At 33.2% G+C, this 15,827-nt stretch overlaps 4 protein-coding genes across 6 annotated transcripts; 3 read left to right on the forward strand and 1 right to left on the reverse strand.

Annotated features, from left to right (window-relative positions):
* The first annotated feature begins 1,022 nt into the window (after window positions 1-1,022).
* On the forward strand, window positions 1,023-4,385 carry APP-BP1 (Nedd8-activating enzyme E1 regulatory subunit APP-BP1). The gene is made up of 8 exons (XM_018462297.1): window positions 1,023-1,249; window positions 1,462-1,626; window positions 1,703-1,885; window positions 2,004-2,499; window positions 2,573-2,706; window positions 3,063-3,265; window positions 3,918-4,054; window positions 4,134-4,385. The coding sequence occupies exons 1-8, from the start codon at window positions 1,062-1,064 to the stop codon at window positions 4,362-4,364; spliced, it is 1,737 nt and encodes a 578-aa protein (XP_018317799.1). The 5' UTR covers window positions 1,023-1,061; the 3' UTR covers window positions 4,365-4,385.
* A 1,845-nt stretch (window positions 4,386-6,230) lies between these two features.
* On the forward strand, window positions 6,231-9,998 carry CPSF2 (cleavage and polyadenylation specificity factor subunit 2). The gene is made up of 11 exons (XM_018462311.1): window positions 6,231-6,391; window positions 6,467-6,738; window positions 6,875-7,034; window positions 7,118-7,469; window positions 7,593-7,903; window positions 7,970-8,229; window positions 8,310-8,495; window positions 8,818-9,187; window positions 9,323-9,517; window positions 9,578-9,715; window positions 9,880-9,998. Exons 2-11 carry the CDS (start codon window positions 6,590-6,592, stop codon window positions 9,970-9,972), a joined length of 2,214 nt encoding a protein of 737 aa, XP_018317813.1. The 5' UTR covers window positions 6,231-6,391; window positions 6,467-6,589; the 3' UTR covers window positions 9,973-9,998.
* A 267-nt stretch (window positions 9,999-10,265) lies between these two features.
* LOC108731807 (uncharacterized) lies at window positions 10,266-12,469 on the forward strand. Its single transcript, XM_018462312.1, has 2 exons — window positions 10,266-10,517; window positions 10,606-12,469. Exon 2 carries the CDS (start codon window positions 10,717-10,719, stop codon window positions 12,031-12,033), a length of 1,317 nt encoding a protein of 438 aa, XP_018317814.1. The 5' UTR covers window positions 10,266-10,517; window positions 10,606-10,716; the 3' UTR covers window positions 12,034-12,469.
* A 173-nt stretch (window positions 12,470-12,642) lies between these two features.
* Window positions 12,643-14,833, reverse strand: LOC108731808 (NSFL1 cofactor p47). Of its 3 annotated transcripts, none has more exons than XM_018462316.1 (5): window positions 14,622-14,833; window positions 13,647-14,079; window positions 13,284-13,569; window positions 12,969-13,172; window positions 12,643-12,867 (listed from the first exon to the last, which is right to left on the reverse strand). In XM_018462316.1, exons 2-5 carry the CDS (start codon window positions 13,972-13,974, stop codon window positions 12,738-12,740), a joined length of 948 nt encoding a protein of 315 aa, XP_018317818.1. In that variant the 5' UTR covers window positions 13,975-14,079; window positions 14,622-14,833; the 3' UTR covers window positions 12,643-12,737. The 3 variants fall into 3 exon arrangements, with proteins under 3 accessions (XP_018317818.1, XP_018317816.1, XP_018317817.1); XM_018462314.1 differs by having other exon boundaries at window positions 14,495-14,832; XM_018462315.1 differs by lacking the exon at window positions 14,622-14,833 and adding an exon at window positions 14,164-14,409.
* Window positions 14,834-15,827: the final 994 nt, after the last annotated feature.

Below are 15,827 nucleotides of genomic sequence, written 5' to 3' on the forward strand. Positions count from 1 at the left end.
TTAATTTGGGAAAGGAGCATAAAAAACCTGTGCTAGTTATTATAGCGAAATTATAATTTATCAATTTAAGACAGTGATAATATATTCAGTCATCTTCAGTATACTAAATTTTTTAATTTTTCTTCATTCTTTTTCATTTCATATATTCAATCCAGTTTCTGTTCATTTAATAATTCCATTTCGTTTATTGGGATGATCGATACCTTTATTACTTTGGAGCGATCACGTAAAGAAATTATTTGTTAAAAGTATCTTATTAGGCTAAAGTAATTAAAATCTTTTCATTGTGATATAAATCGTGTATGATTCATGCCAGATTCCTACACCAACTTGAAAGATAAATTATTTTGTAACTATATATTTTTTAAGACTGACAATCTTTCATATAACACTTAGGGCGCGTTCACATCTTGACGGAAAAGCAGTGGCTAATGACAACTCGCGCTGGTAGTAAGTAGGCGAGTTCTGATTGGCTGCTGCTTTTCCGCTTTCTGCTTTTTCCGTCAAGTTGTGAACTCGCCCTTAGGGTGCAGTCACATGGAGTCAGAAATAGCGGAACGGAGCATCAACGGAAAAGACAAATGATGGGAGTTAACCAATCAGAACAATTCCGTTACATTTTTTCGTAGCTGGGTTTCACATGTTGAGAAATATATTTACGGAACGGAACTAAACGAACCGAAATAACCTCAATGACACGATAGTGGATAGCATCCCAGTAAACGAGAATGGATTAAAATGGATTGAAATTTTTTCTATCCGAATGCGTATTTTAAATAGCGAGTACTTTTTTTGGATTTAATTGGATTCAATTGGATTCAATTAGATCCAATTGGATGCAATTGGATTGAAAAACTGCATTTCGTATTCAAAATTTGAATTGAATAGTATTCACAATGCACAGAAAAAGCTGATATCCTGTAAAGAAATTATTTTTTAAAAGTTTCTTATAAGGTTAAGGCAATATCTTTTCATTGCGATATAAATCATCGTGTACGATTCATGCCAGATTCTTCATTTTAGATTCCTAGGTCAGTAAAGATTAGTGGTGAAATTCGTGTATGCGCGAGTGCAGTGGCGTTGTATTCGTTGTGTGGCTGTGCGCACTTGTCAGTGCGTTCTCTGCCTCTTTCCTCGAGGTGCTTCCTGTCACCGTACTATTCTTTCAAATTTGTTTTTCGATGGCATCCCCCGAGTCGAAATCGCCTGAACAGTCGGAGAAAAATCGGAAATACGATCGCCAGTTGAGGTAAGCTGATCAGTTGAGGTAAGCACAAGTTGTGTTTTGAGGTTACGACTAACAACTGTAACTAACTTATCTTTCTGGGTTTTTAATAAAAGAATTTTGACTCACTGTTTTTAACTTTAGTTACTTTCTTCTTAAAAGTTCGTTTTTTCTCTTATGTTAGATATATAAGATATTATTATGACATTTGATTATCTGATCTTTGTTCTTGATAGATTATGGGGCGACCATGGCCAAGCATCTTTAGAAGCTGCTCATGTCTGTGTCATAAATGCCACTGGACTTGGCACAGAGGTACTGAAATCACTAGTGCTTCCAGGTATAGGAGCGTTCACCATAGTTGATGGCAAAAAGATCACTGAGGAGGATATCGGGACTAAGTATATACACAATATCTTACATTGACAGAATCTCAAAATGTGGCTCAACTCAACATATTAAATGGATTTGGCTCAGCTTTTTTCTAGAAACTGATAGTGTTGGAAAATCCAGAGCACAAGTGGCTACTCAAATGCTCTTGGAAATGAATCCAGATGTGACTGGCGATTATATCGACGAAGAGCCTGAACAAATTTTATCCAACAGCCCAGACTTTTTTAATAGCTTCACCGTAGTTGTGGCGACTGCGCTGACTGAAAAGTAAGAATAGCAATTGTAGATTATATTCTATGATGAAACTGTATGATACATATTTTTTAAGTGTTTTTAGTATTAGGATAAAATATAATAATAAATGTGTTCTTGGGAATACTTTTAGAATATTGATTCTTCTGTCGAAAAGACTTTGGGAACTGAATATTCCTCTGATAGTATGTAAAAGCCTAGGCTTTGTTGCATATATGCGGATTCAAATAAAAGAGCACACAGTTGTAGAAACCCATCCGGACAATGAAACGCTAGATTTACGTCTAGACAGGCCGTTCGATAGCTTGAAGAAACACATAGATTCCATAAATCTAGATGAAATGAGTTTTAAAGATCATTGCCATGTACCATATTTAATTATCTTGTACAAATATTTAGAAAAATGGATTTCTGAGCATGGCACTTTACCGACAACTTACAAAGAGAAACAGCAGCTCAAAGATATGATAAAGAGTGGCATGAGGCGCGATGAACACGATTCATCTAATAGTGAGGAAAATTTTGAGGAAGCTATGAACTCTGTAAATAAATGTTTAAGAGTGAGCGATATTCCCGATAGTGTTATAAATATTTTAAATGATGATCGTTGCGTTAATTTGACAGCGAAGGTATCAATAAAATATACTAATATTGTTTATATATGATTCATATACCATTTGAAAACTGATCGGTATATTTTAGAGCAGCTCTTTCTGGATTATTGCGAAAGCGGTGCGGGATTTCGTCGATAATGAAGGAAAAGGACTGCTACCACTTAAGGGTAACCTGCCCGACATGACTGCGGATACTGAAAAATACATTGTACTCCAACAAATGTATAATATTAATCCTGAAATAACAATTTATATAGAATGACGATGCACAAAAAAGTAGCTCAGTATTCTGTATCAATGCAAATAAGAGTATTTTATTAATAAGTTTATTATCCAAAATATAACAAATAAATATTTTAGATATAATTATTTTACATTTAAAAAGTTATTTAATTTTATTCATTACTTTAATTAATATATATATATATATATATAGTTGTAGAAATAATAATTTAAAAAGAATATTTAAACTTTTGTTTAATTAATATTAATGTACTCTAAGATGCAGTACTTTTTCGTGCATTACTTTCAATCTGTTCTTGTAAACCAATTGTACATTATAATCCAATCTATTTTAGTTACCATAAACAAGCAGCAGCAGATGCAGAAGCCATATGGAGACGCACTCTACAATTATTACGACAATTGGGAAGATCGTCAGATTCGATTTTAGAAAAGGATGTTAAGCTATTTTGTAGACACGTCGCTAACATTCACGTAGAAAAAGGAAGCTGTATCGCAGACGAGTACGATCCTAAAGTTTTTGATACTAATATAATAGGTAATTGCCTTTCAAAAAAATATAAAATAATAATTTATAATTTAATTTATAAATCATAATCATGAAACAAGTAATGTTTTTATATGTACAGTAGAACCTCATCCGAACCTCGATTTTCCGATACGCGTGTAACTTCAAATGGCTATGCATTTATGTTCCTGTTTGCATATATCATGTGCGCATATTATACCTACATGATCTGAAGAGCAAGTTGAAACAGATTACTTAACCATAGTCATGAATTTTAACGATTAATATCTCGGTTCGCGGAGTAGAGCGACGCTTTTTTCTGCCAAATTCTTTCTATAAAAAAAGAAACTTATCAAATAAACCTAATTTCATTGATTTTTTTATCTTAGGCGATTTTTTTATCTTAGGCGATTTATCTAAATTCTAAATAATTATCCATGTTTTTTAAATAAAATAAAATATAATCCTTGATTATCCGATTTTCACGATTATTCGATCTAATTCAGGTCCACTATAGATCGGATAATTGAAGTTCTACTGTATAATAATAAAAAGAATTTAAATTATAACTGTAATTATAATATAATAAGAAAGAATTATAATTACAACTCTATATAATTTTTTCTTGTAATTAGTAACTGTAAGTATATATTGCTCTTAACAACTTTACAATTTTTTACAGTTCAAAATTTAGAGAATCCAGAGAGTATGATGATTTATTATGTCATGCTCCGGGGAGTTGATAAATTCCAGGCAGAATATAATTCGTATCCCGGCGAATTTGATGATCAAGTGGAACCCGATATCGTAAAGCTTAAAGTACTACTTTTTTTTTATATGTATAACGTAATTACTTACAACATAATTATAATAGTTTTACAATCACATCATATTATAGACATGCCTCACAAAGCTGTTGAGCGAATGGGGATGTGGTCCGTTAGCCAAAGACGATTACGTGCACGAGCTTTGTCGATTCGGTGGTGCAGAATTGCACTCCGTTTCGGCATATTTAGGTGCGCTTGCAGCGCATGAAACCATCAAGCTCGTCACGAACCAGTATAAACCTGTTCATAATACTTTCATCCATGATGCCGTCACATCGAACTCCGGAACGTTCTTCTTCTAAAACCGTGAATTGTTTAATGTGAAAAGAAAAATCTATGCTATATTAAAGTGATAATACAATCGTATAGCTTATATTAATTCTTTATGGTTCTTTAAATTGTTTCGAATTAAGACGAATAATTTCTTTACGAATATTAACGTTGCTTTTGTTTATTATTCCCATCATTTCTTTATTATTTGCATCATTGGTAAAAATGTAGTCTAGGAGAGCCCCCCCAATGACCTTAACCTTGACATATGTTGTCAAGGTCATGACCTTGAATGACCTCGAGAAAGTTTTAATCGTCGAACGTTACTTGTTAAAAAGTTATAAACAAAAGAAGTTTAAGAAATAACATCTTTCTACTCTCTATATGAAACAGAAATTTTCTGTAAAGGTACCTTTTCATGCTGACGCTCGACGTTCGACGCTCATTTTTGGCGTCAAAATAAGTCACGTGATAGAAATTGACGGATATCAAGCGCCAATTTTGATCACATGACCTATTTTGACGCTGAAAATGAGCGTCGAGCGTCAGCATAAAAAAGCACCTTTATACTTGAGTTGGAATAATAAAAGATGCGTATCACTTAGATTCTATTCGAGAAGCACGTATATCTTTAGCACCTATTTTACCTTTTTTTTTTTTAGAAAGGTAATGGGTGCATTCGGTACTACGACCGCTCACTGAGCGATTGTAGTACTGAATGCATCCAATCTTTCATACGAATGATACATAAAATTTTGTGGAATTTAACTTGGCGCTAGTTGTTATAATATCAAATCTTTTATACGAATGAAATGCATGTTATTAGAGTTAAGTAATAAAGATATTACCATTTAGGTTTTGCTTTTAATATATGTCTTAGTTAGTTAAGACCATCATTTTGATTTTAATTTTTAATTTGGTACAATAGTTTTTTTCGAAGAGTAATAATTTTTGACAGAGCATTAAAGCTGTCATTACTTCCTTGACGGAAAAAAAATTTTTCCGTCAAGTTTGTACGAAAAAGTACAGAAAAACTACATATATTGAGACAAATGCTTAAATTCTAAGCAGAATCGTAAAGCTCGTAACATATTCCTGTAAGACTTGTAAGAATTTTTAAGTGCTTATAGTTTTATACAATATTTTTACAGACAGCTTCTCACTAGTCATAAAATTTATTAAAAATTGTAGATATTTACGAATAATCGTACGTCTTACAATACATACTCATAAAATTAGAATACTGGTCATAAATTCTTACAAGTTTTACGAGAACACGTAAAGCTTCTACATTAGTCACATCGCAGCGTCGCAAGCGTTGCGGTCTAATCAACAATAGAGTGAGTATAAAGAGAGTGAAGCCAATTAACCGGAAGTCGCCATTTTACGACAAATATTTAGGACGTAATTCCTCAACTTTACCTTTTCTTTTTCTAACTAAGAGTTAATCGTAAAATGGCGGAACCAATCAGGAAAGAGAACCAGGATTGGCTTCACTCTCTTTATATCCACTCTAATCAACAACAATCTAGCTCGACTTTGATTGGACCACAACGTTTGCGACACGCTCTATCGAGGGCCACTGCCACCAAGCTCAGTTAACTTTGAAAATTCGACGCGGTAACCAATGAACATGTTAGGAACTGTAAACTTATTGGCTACCGCGTCGTATTTTGCCGCGCGGTAAGCGTTTCCGCGTCCAGTGTGCAGAAGCCATTAGGCCCTGCGCACAATAGAGGAAATATTAGGAACAGGAATAGATATTAAGATTTTAACCTATCAGATACCAGTTACACCGGAATACACGGTTTCTGATAGGTTGAAATCTTAATATCTATTCCTGTTCCTAATATTTCCTCCATTGCGCGCAAGGCCTTAAACAATTTTAAACGATCAGAAATCGAATACATCGGAATGCACGGTTTCTGATAGGTTGAAATCGTTTATTCTTTATTCCTAATTCCTTCTATTGTGCGCAGGGTCATACAACCGTATTGTCTTTTGCTTTTTAATATTATTGCTCCAAATTTTTGATAAATAGTTTGAATTTAATACAGATGTAATGCAAGTCTGAGTTTAGTACAAATTCATTGTGTTTGGCAAAATACAAGCCATTGTTTTTTTTTTTTTTTAGGTTAGGATGATAGAAATTTGAATGAACAATTAGAAACAACCTCGAAACAACGACCGATACTTGACACATCTCTGGTATCGTTTGAGATTTGTATTTGTGATATACTTAAAGAAAATATAAAAAATGACATCTATTATAAAACTTCACGCTATCTCTGGAGCGATGAATGAATCTCCACCTTGCTACATATTGCAAGTGGATGAATTGAGGATATTATTAGATTGTGGATGGGATGAAAATTTCGATCAAGATTTCATAAAAGAATTGAAGAGGTGCACATGCTCATAAAAAAATTATTATTGTAACAAAAAACTTATATATATTTTCATGAAAAAATTTGTTATTGTAACACAAAAAATATTTTATTAATTTTTGTATATTTATTCCTTTTATTTTTTATATTTCTAGACATGTACATCAAATAGATGCGGTATTACTTTCATATCCAGACCCATTGCATTTAGGTGCATTACCGTATCTAGTAGGTAAATGTGGCTTGAATTGTCCCATATATGCTACCATACCTGTCTATAAAATGGGTCAAATGTTTATGTACGACATATATCAGGTGTGTTCCTTTAATACTAGAAATGTAAAAAATTATATTAAATCAATACTAATATTTTAGTTTGTTATTTATATTGATTTCAGTCTCGTCATAATATGGAAGATTTTGATTTATTTACTTTAGACGATGTTGATGCTGCATTTGATAAAATTGTACAGCTAAAATACAATCAAAGTATATCAATGAAAGGTAAAGGCTATGGTGTTACATTGACGCCCTTACCAGCAGGACACATGATTGGTGGGACAATTTGGAAGATCGTGAAAGTTGGGGAAGAGGATATAATATATGCTGTAGATTTTAATCATAAAAAGGAACGTCACTTGAACGGCTGTGAATTGGAAAGATTGCAAAGGCCGTCATTATTGATAACAGATGCATTCAATGCTACATATCAGCAAGCCAGACGAAGAACAAGGGATGAGAAATTGATGAGTAAATTTCATATTTTTTATTTTATTCTTTTTCTAAAATTATAAATTAAATGGATAAATGGATAAATGTAAAAGATGCGTTTTCAACAAATATGTATTTTCAATTTGCATTTGTGTTGTTTAGCTAATATCCTGCAAACATTACGAGGTGGTGGAAATGTACTAGTTAGTGTAGATACGGCTGGTCGTGTATTAGAGTTGGCACATATGTTGGATCAGCTGTGGCGTAATAAGGAATCGGGATTACTTGCCTATTCATTAGCTCTTCTCAATAACGTGAGCTACAATGTTGTAGAATTCGCAAAATCGCAAATTGAATGGATGAGTGATAAATTAATGAGAAGTTTTGAAGGTGCACGTAACAATCCATTTCAATTTAAACATTTGCAACTTTGTCATAGTATGGCTGAATTGAATCAAGTCCCAAGTCCAAAGGTAAATTAAAATTTTATATAATTCTTAGATTTGATTTGAAGATTAATTTCAAATTGTTATATTTAGGTGGTTCTTGCAAGCACTCCTGATATGGAATGTGGATTTTCCCGAGAATTATTTCTTCAATGGTGTTCTAATCCACAAAACAGTATTATATTAACGAGCAGAACATCTCCTGGTACACTTGCTAGAGACTTAGTAGAAAAAGGAGGCAATCGAAATATTACACTAGAAGTAAAGAGACGAGTGAAACTCGAAGGTATTGAATTGGAAGAATATCAAAAAAGAGAAAAGCTGAAGCAGGAGCAGTTGAAACAAGAACAAATGTATATATAATGTAGATCCATCTACCATTAAGTTATAACTTACATGTTACTAATTATACTTGTAACATGTGTTTTATTAGGGAAACTGCAGATGTGAGTTCCGAGTCTGAAGATGAAATAGAAGTTGGTGGTAGCAGGGGAAAACATGATTTACTAGTGAAGCAAGAAAGTAAACCTGGCTTTTTTAAACAAAGTAAAAAGCAACATCCCATGTTTCCATTTGTAGAAGAAAAGATTAAAATAGACGAATATGGAGAAATTATAAAGTAAGGATATTTTTATATATCACAAAATGTATTTAATCAATAAAAATGTCTAATAAAAGTCTAATTCTAATATTATATACATTAAGTCTTTTTTAAAAGTCTATATATGTATATATAAAATATTTTGTGTATATATGTATATATATATATATATACAAAATATTGTACATACATATGTGTTAAAACAATTATCTATATCTATGTATTTATATTTTTACAATAATCCATTGCTTGTTTATCTGTTTATTTTTATGAATAAATATGTACTTAAAATTATAAGTAAACTTATATATATATATATATATTCTACTTATTATTACAGACCGGAAGATTATAAAATAGCAGAGACTGTACCCGAAGTAGAAGATAATAAGGAAAATGTAGAAATGAAGCAGGATGAATCCAATTATCATCCAGAAGTGGCCGTAGATATTCCGACAAAATGTGTACAAGTTTCACGTACGATGACCGTTAATGCAGCAGTAACATATATAGATTTCGAAGGTAGATCCGACGGTGAATCTCTACAGAAAATTTTAGCGCAGCTAAGACCGAGAAGAGTTGTCTTAGTTAGAGGTTTGCCTAAAGACACAGAGATACTAGCGCAGCAAGCGCAAAGTACTGGTGCAAGAGTATTTATTCCAGGAAGAGGAGAGACGTTAGATGCCACGACAGAAACACATATTTATCAAGTAATTATCTTTTCTTAATTATCATTTCTATTAATATTAAGTGACATGATTCTAATTTTTCTTATTTTGTTTTTGTATTAATTATCGATAATTGAAAATATCACGCCATTATGTGAAATGTATTTTTTATTATAGGTACGTTTGACTGATGCTCTAGTGAGCGGATTGAATTTCTCGAAGGGTAAGGGCGACTCTGAAGTGGCATGGATAGACGCTATGATAACAGCACGTGATCAGGTTTGTCGAGATGCCATTGCCGATACTGAATCTGAGAATGCGATTGACGAAAGTGACAAAATACTGACTTTGGAACCTTTGCCATTAAATGAGGTGAGATATAACTGAGAGAACATAAAAATTCAATTTACATAATAAATTGTACTTTTACAGGTTCCCGGTCATCAAACAACGTTCATAAATGAATTGAAACTATCCGATTTTAAACAGGTTTTGAATAAAAGTAACATTCCATCAGAATTTAGTGGAGGAGTACTATGGTGTTGTAATAATACTATCGCCGTCAGAAGGGTTTGTTTTGTTTGTAACATCAGTAAAAACGATTTTATTCATATTGCATGTATATACATTTTGCACTTTTATTCAAAAATATATATTTAAAATATATTTACCAAAGTGTACAATTACTATAAAAAATATTGTAATTAGATAATTAATTATTATATTTATTTTAGCACGAGGCTGGAAAGGTAATATTGGAAGGTTGCATTTCCGAGGATTATTATAAAGTGCGAGAGCTATTGTATGAACAGTATGCAATTGTATAGATTATGCATAGTATACACATACATGTAAAGAGATTGTATTTATATAATAATTATAATAGTGTCTTTTGTGTCTTATTAATTTTCCCTTTTTCATTGGACAACATTTTCCTGGCTGCTTTTTTGCATTTCGTAAGAAAAATTTAGAACATAATTTTTATAATTGGCGCTTTTCCGGAAAAATTCTTGGGACTCTAAAATTTCACTATCCAGCAGCCAATCAGCATGATGAATTGACGCGCATCTGCATCAATACAATTCGCTATGATGCACATAGATATGATGATGAGCGTGTGATGCATGTGTAAATGTGTATGTAAGTATTTTTTTAACGTTATGTACTGCAAGTTAAGTAAATCATTAAAAGATAAATTGTACAAATTTATCTGCAATATCGTAATAATCTCGATTCATGTTGAAGACGTGATTACATCAAAGATCAAGAAATTTGACGTCGAATAAAACGGGCAGTTTATGGTTATGAGATATTTGCTGGCGAGGAATAATAATTCCAGCTAAAATAATGAGAAACAAATGATACAAACAGAGTAAGAAATACTTATAATTATATGCATGTAACAATAGTTACAAATATTATGAGGTTAGGTGACATATATTCATTTATTTTTCTTTCAGAATGATTTTTGGACATGATTTCGTAATGATTATGAAATGCAGTACGTAAGAAATTTATCTTAGTCTTTAGAAACAACGTTATATGAGATTAAGAATATAATCATCGACAATATGAGAAAATATTACCAAGCTGCTTTAGCTGTTACAGCGGTAGTAAGTCTCATATCTCTGCTCATCTATAGACATGAATATAACAAGTTGAGGTATGTCTTAGAAGTTTTTAATTATTTCGGGAAACCTGGGCCAAAAACAGCAGATGCTGCAGGTTGTACGAACTTTAGTACAACTTTCACCATATTCAATGCAAAATTTGATGAACCGATTCCTTCTTGGCAACGCCTGGAGGATGATTTGTACATATATTCTGCATACAGCATCAACGACAAGGAAATACGGGTAGTTGGACTTGGGACCATAAACAGTGTCTCAAATATGCAATGCCTTGTCTTCTTCGAGAATGAGAGTAAACCTATACTGGGGAGTTTCAGATTTATTCCCATTGGTAATGCAGTTACTTCAAGTCTAGGAGAAAATTCAAGATATGGAGGATATCATTTTGTTTGTACATACATTAGTGATGAAACTCCCACTGGAATAACATTTGTTACAAAGTCTAACAAATATCTTAATTATGCACCTATTTTTCCGATAAAAATACAGCCACAGAGCTTAAGCCACAGCAGGATAGGAGTATGTGTAACACAATCATCAATGAAGCCAACAAAATCAATAGATATGATAGGCTTCATCAGCTTCCATGCAGTGATCGGTATGGATAATTTCATCATATATGATTCTGGAATTTCAAATGAATTTAATAGTAGACTAAAAGAAATGGCAAACGATCCAACTTCTTTTTGGAAGTTTACATATACTGTTGTACCGTGGAATTTCCCTTTCATGGAGATCGATCAAAATATCATAAGAGAAATCATTGAGACAGATTGTTTATATCGTACATATAATAATGTTGCTTATGTTATTGCTCTCTCCTGGAATGAGTATGTAAACTTAAAGTATCATCATGCAATGATTGATTTATTGGCAGATTTTAAACAAACCAAATTAATAGCTGATCGCTACAAGCTCAAAACTATGACTTTTTGCACGCAGCAAGCTGACAATAAACAATATGCCAATTCTACACTGACAGTATTGAAGAAGACTAGAACCGATATAAACATTCTAGAAAATCGTTCTATTTACATACACAAGCCATATGTATCATTACAGAATTCTCATGTGCATGTAAAAGAGATAGGAAATGATTTGATTGCTATGAATCAATACATATATTGTGATAATTATAAAGAAAGTCTAGAAGTAGAAGATCTTACAATTTTGAGATTTGCCCAAGATATACAAAACTCGTCAATCCTTAGAAAATATCTTGGACTTTACAAGGTGCTCGATGCAGATATAAAGTGATATGGAGTTTTTGTGTGACTAATATTAAATTAATATTTGCACAAGTTTGGATAATGCTCCACTTGCATACTATTTCATTCATACATAGATATTTCGTAATTATATGCCGTCTTTCATATTAGGTGCCTTAATCATCATAGTTATACAACTAGTCATAACATTATCAGCTATTTTAATATTTTGTACACATTTCAAGTTTTAAACTTAAGCTGTAATAAAGCATTCCTACTTGTTACTTTCAATTGTTTCACATCTTGTATTTTTATGCTGTAGTATAATTATATATAGCAGCCCAGACAACAAAAATCCAAGGAACACGAGACGTCTTATATAATATTTTTGCAAGAATTGTCTAAAAGACGTTCAGATTTTGGACTTTGCGTTATATGGGAGTGAAGTGTATTGACAACATACATTAAAACGCGGCAATTCTATTGGATATAAAAATTTTAATTAATGCTTATTGGAAATTAAATTAAAAACTTAGCATCTAGTTTTTAGATTTATAATAATTTTAAATATTGTTGAATTTTTAAAATTAATATACGCAATCATAGGAACTAGGTAATATACGGTAAAAGAAAAGAGAACATAGAAAAAAAGGTTCTATATTCCTAATAAAAATACATAGAAATTTTATTTTAAGCGATTTAACATATATTTGGTATCTAATCGTTACATCAATCTAAGAATTTAAAAAAAGTTTATTTCAGTCGTTGCATTATAGCCGAATTTTGTAAACCAGCTTCTTCAATAGTTTTATCTTCCGCAAGTTCCTTCGTTGGATACACAGTTAATAAACTGAAATCCCTTAGAGCATACTGAGGTCTCATACTGATATTATATGTTAAGAAAAACTCTTCTCTTTCAATCTTTCGGCTAACTTAGAAAAGATGTAAACACCATTAAAAACATTTTAAAAAATTAAAGGATACGTTATTATATATCGTCTAAGATCAGCGACTGTATGCAATAGGTTGAATTGAGCCTTTACAATACTACCGTCTGCAAGACGGATTTGTAATGTTGTAGTCGGCTTTGAAGCATCTAGATCCAATTCTTTTTTCGCTTGTGCTTCATTGGCAGCTTGATCAGCAGGATCTGTTGGAACCGTCATGCCCACAGTAGCTGGCGATGGACTGAAATATTTGTTATATTACAGAAATAAAATTTAAGAAATACAGAAATCAAATTCGAGATTATTTACAGAATCTGATTCCTAATGATAGTGAGATAAATCTTTAGCGTACCTTCCTAACATGTGCCCCTTTCCAGAAAAGGCTTTCACTTTGGTTTTCGGTGGAACATAAGTCTCATGACGATGATCTTCCATATCGAGTCGTACTTCTGCACCTTGTACCTGCTGACGAATCTCTGCTGGGATCTCACCTCGTTTAATGGCATCTAGAAAGTCTCTGTTTTCAGCCTCTTCGTACGATCGTATCTCACTATCATTTATTGTAAATCCATCCTTCCACAGTTTTAATATAATAAGACCGCTTGAAGATTGTTGATCTACGTTTGCTCCCATCACCACTATTATTACAGAATGTAATAAACATTTGTTTATCAACTTTGCGTCAATCTTTTGCAAAATAAACACTTGAAAATACCTTCGCTATCCGAGCTAGTTTGACCTAATTTATATCCCGTGCCTATGAACGTGTTCGGCCTTTGTTGGCCTCCTATTTTTGGAGGATCCGCAGCGATAGATTGCTCTTGACACGACTTGAATATGTCGCTGACAATATCCTTCTTCTTCTTTCCTGGTCCTAGAACTTGCTGTCCACTGTGTTCAGAACCACCTGCATAAAATGCCTGTCCCTCTTCCTCTTCAGAACTGCTGTCACTACCTTGAAGATCATTTAACGTCCCAAATCTGGGCTTAGATTTGGCACCCTTCGACTCCGTCGAGTCGGATTTCGTTTGCTTATTCGACATTGCGCTCGTATTATCCTCTGATCCTTCTGCTTGCTGTGATATATCGATGGTCTCGGACACTAGTTCAGCTGGCTCATCGTTTTCATAGAAACTCGTCAAGGCAACCTACAAAGAAAAACTACGTGCCAACGCGTGTGACAAGATTGTCAAAGAAAATTTCGACAATCTCATTACACGAAGAAACCTTACAGTGATACGACGGGTCAAGCTTCGACAAACTTGTAATCTTATATTCCGCCGGTAATGGTTACCGTCGTCACGAACTTATTGCGAGTTTATAGGAGCTACGTGAGAGCTACACGAAAGCGAATGCGTCAGGATACGACACGAGTGTAAACGTCAGGGAAGACGGCCGGGCCGCCGGGCAAATGATAAGCGTTATGACGGATGCGACAATAGGTTATAAAAATCTGGTGCCGAGATTATTGCGACAAGACGCCCGTGCGTTATTGCGGACGTCGCGTACGAACGAGAGAAGAATCTCGGTCCCCGATGCGTTTCGTAAAATGTGCTGTCTCACCTCGAGCTGCCAAGCGGATGACTCAAGGTAAAATAGCGCTCTCTCAGCGTCAACACCAGTTACGTCCGCGAATTGCGAGACCAACTCGTCGCGGCTCGCCATTCTCTGGAAATGTTAAAAAACTCACGATGTCTATTCACCGTTTTTTTTCCTCTCTCTTTTTCTCTCTTTCTCTTTTTCTTTTCGCTCCTTGCGACCCCGATCGCGACGAATCCACCCTGCGTGGCCGATTTTGCAAAAGCTAACGCACCTTTCACTCTACATACACTCTACACGTCAATTTTCTTGATCTGTCCGCCTGTCATTAATGTCCATTCCCCATTTCCCCCTCGTAATCAGTTCCGCGCGGAATTGAACCGGATGTAAAGGTGTAGAGGAAGTCCGTTCAAACAACGTTCCCGCATGAAGCGCGCTACCGCCCGCGTTTTGGAAACTGGTTTGTATCAATTTACGATCAGTAGATAAATGATTGAATAAATTCAAGGTTGGGAAGTTACTTAATTGTAACGTCGTTATCATTTACAATTGCTTTTTTCAGTAACAAATGGGTAACAACGTTACATTTTTTTATTTGTAACGTTAATATGGTTTAGCGGTTATTTTTTTTTAGGTAAACGAATTATATATATTGTCTAGCTGCATATCAGATACTATTCTCTCGAGCGAAAATATAAAAAGTGACAATTTTTATATATATATGTATGTATAAATATACAGGGTGTGTCCCGAATTTAAATGTCTAAACTTCGGGAGCGTGTAGAGGATCGATAAATTAAGAAAAAAGTCTTATAGAGATATGCTCGTGTTTGTTTCGTTTTGGAGAAAATCGCAAAAAAAAGACAAAACGTAGTTTTCATTTTTGTACTTCGTCATTTAGTTATAATTTAATAGTGCACAATTTTACAAAAATTACAGCAATATTCCTGCATTATTGAAATATTAATATTTTATTGGAAAAATTGAACAGTATTTTTTAAGGAGAATTAAAGTTACTGTTACTTGGTTGGAATAGGATTATCTATAATAGTAATACAAAAAGATATACGTTACGTATCACTTAGATTTTATTACTTTATTAATATAAATTAATAAAGACAGTACTATTTAGATTTTAATTTTTAATGTGGTATAATAGTTTTCTTTAAGGATATTTCTAACTTTTTAGCTACTTATAATTTTATATCGAAGTGGACTTAACGTTGCGTTTTGTGGCAGCCTTCCTCATTGTTCTCCAAACATTCGAAATAGCACACGATTATACAATCAGTAAATAATATTTTTAGAATTATTAATATCTAGATAAATTATTATAAAAAATGCCTTTAACCAAATA

Source organism: Mycetomoellerius zeteki, unplaced genomic scaffold, assembly GCF_001594055.1.
Source record: "Mycetomoellerius zeteki isolate Tzet28-1 unplaced genomic scaffold, Tzet1.0 scaffold138, whole genome shotgun sequence".
Lineage (NCBI taxonomy): Eukaryota > Metazoa > Arthropoda > Insecta > Hymenoptera > Formicidae > Mycetomoellerius > Mycetomoellerius zeteki.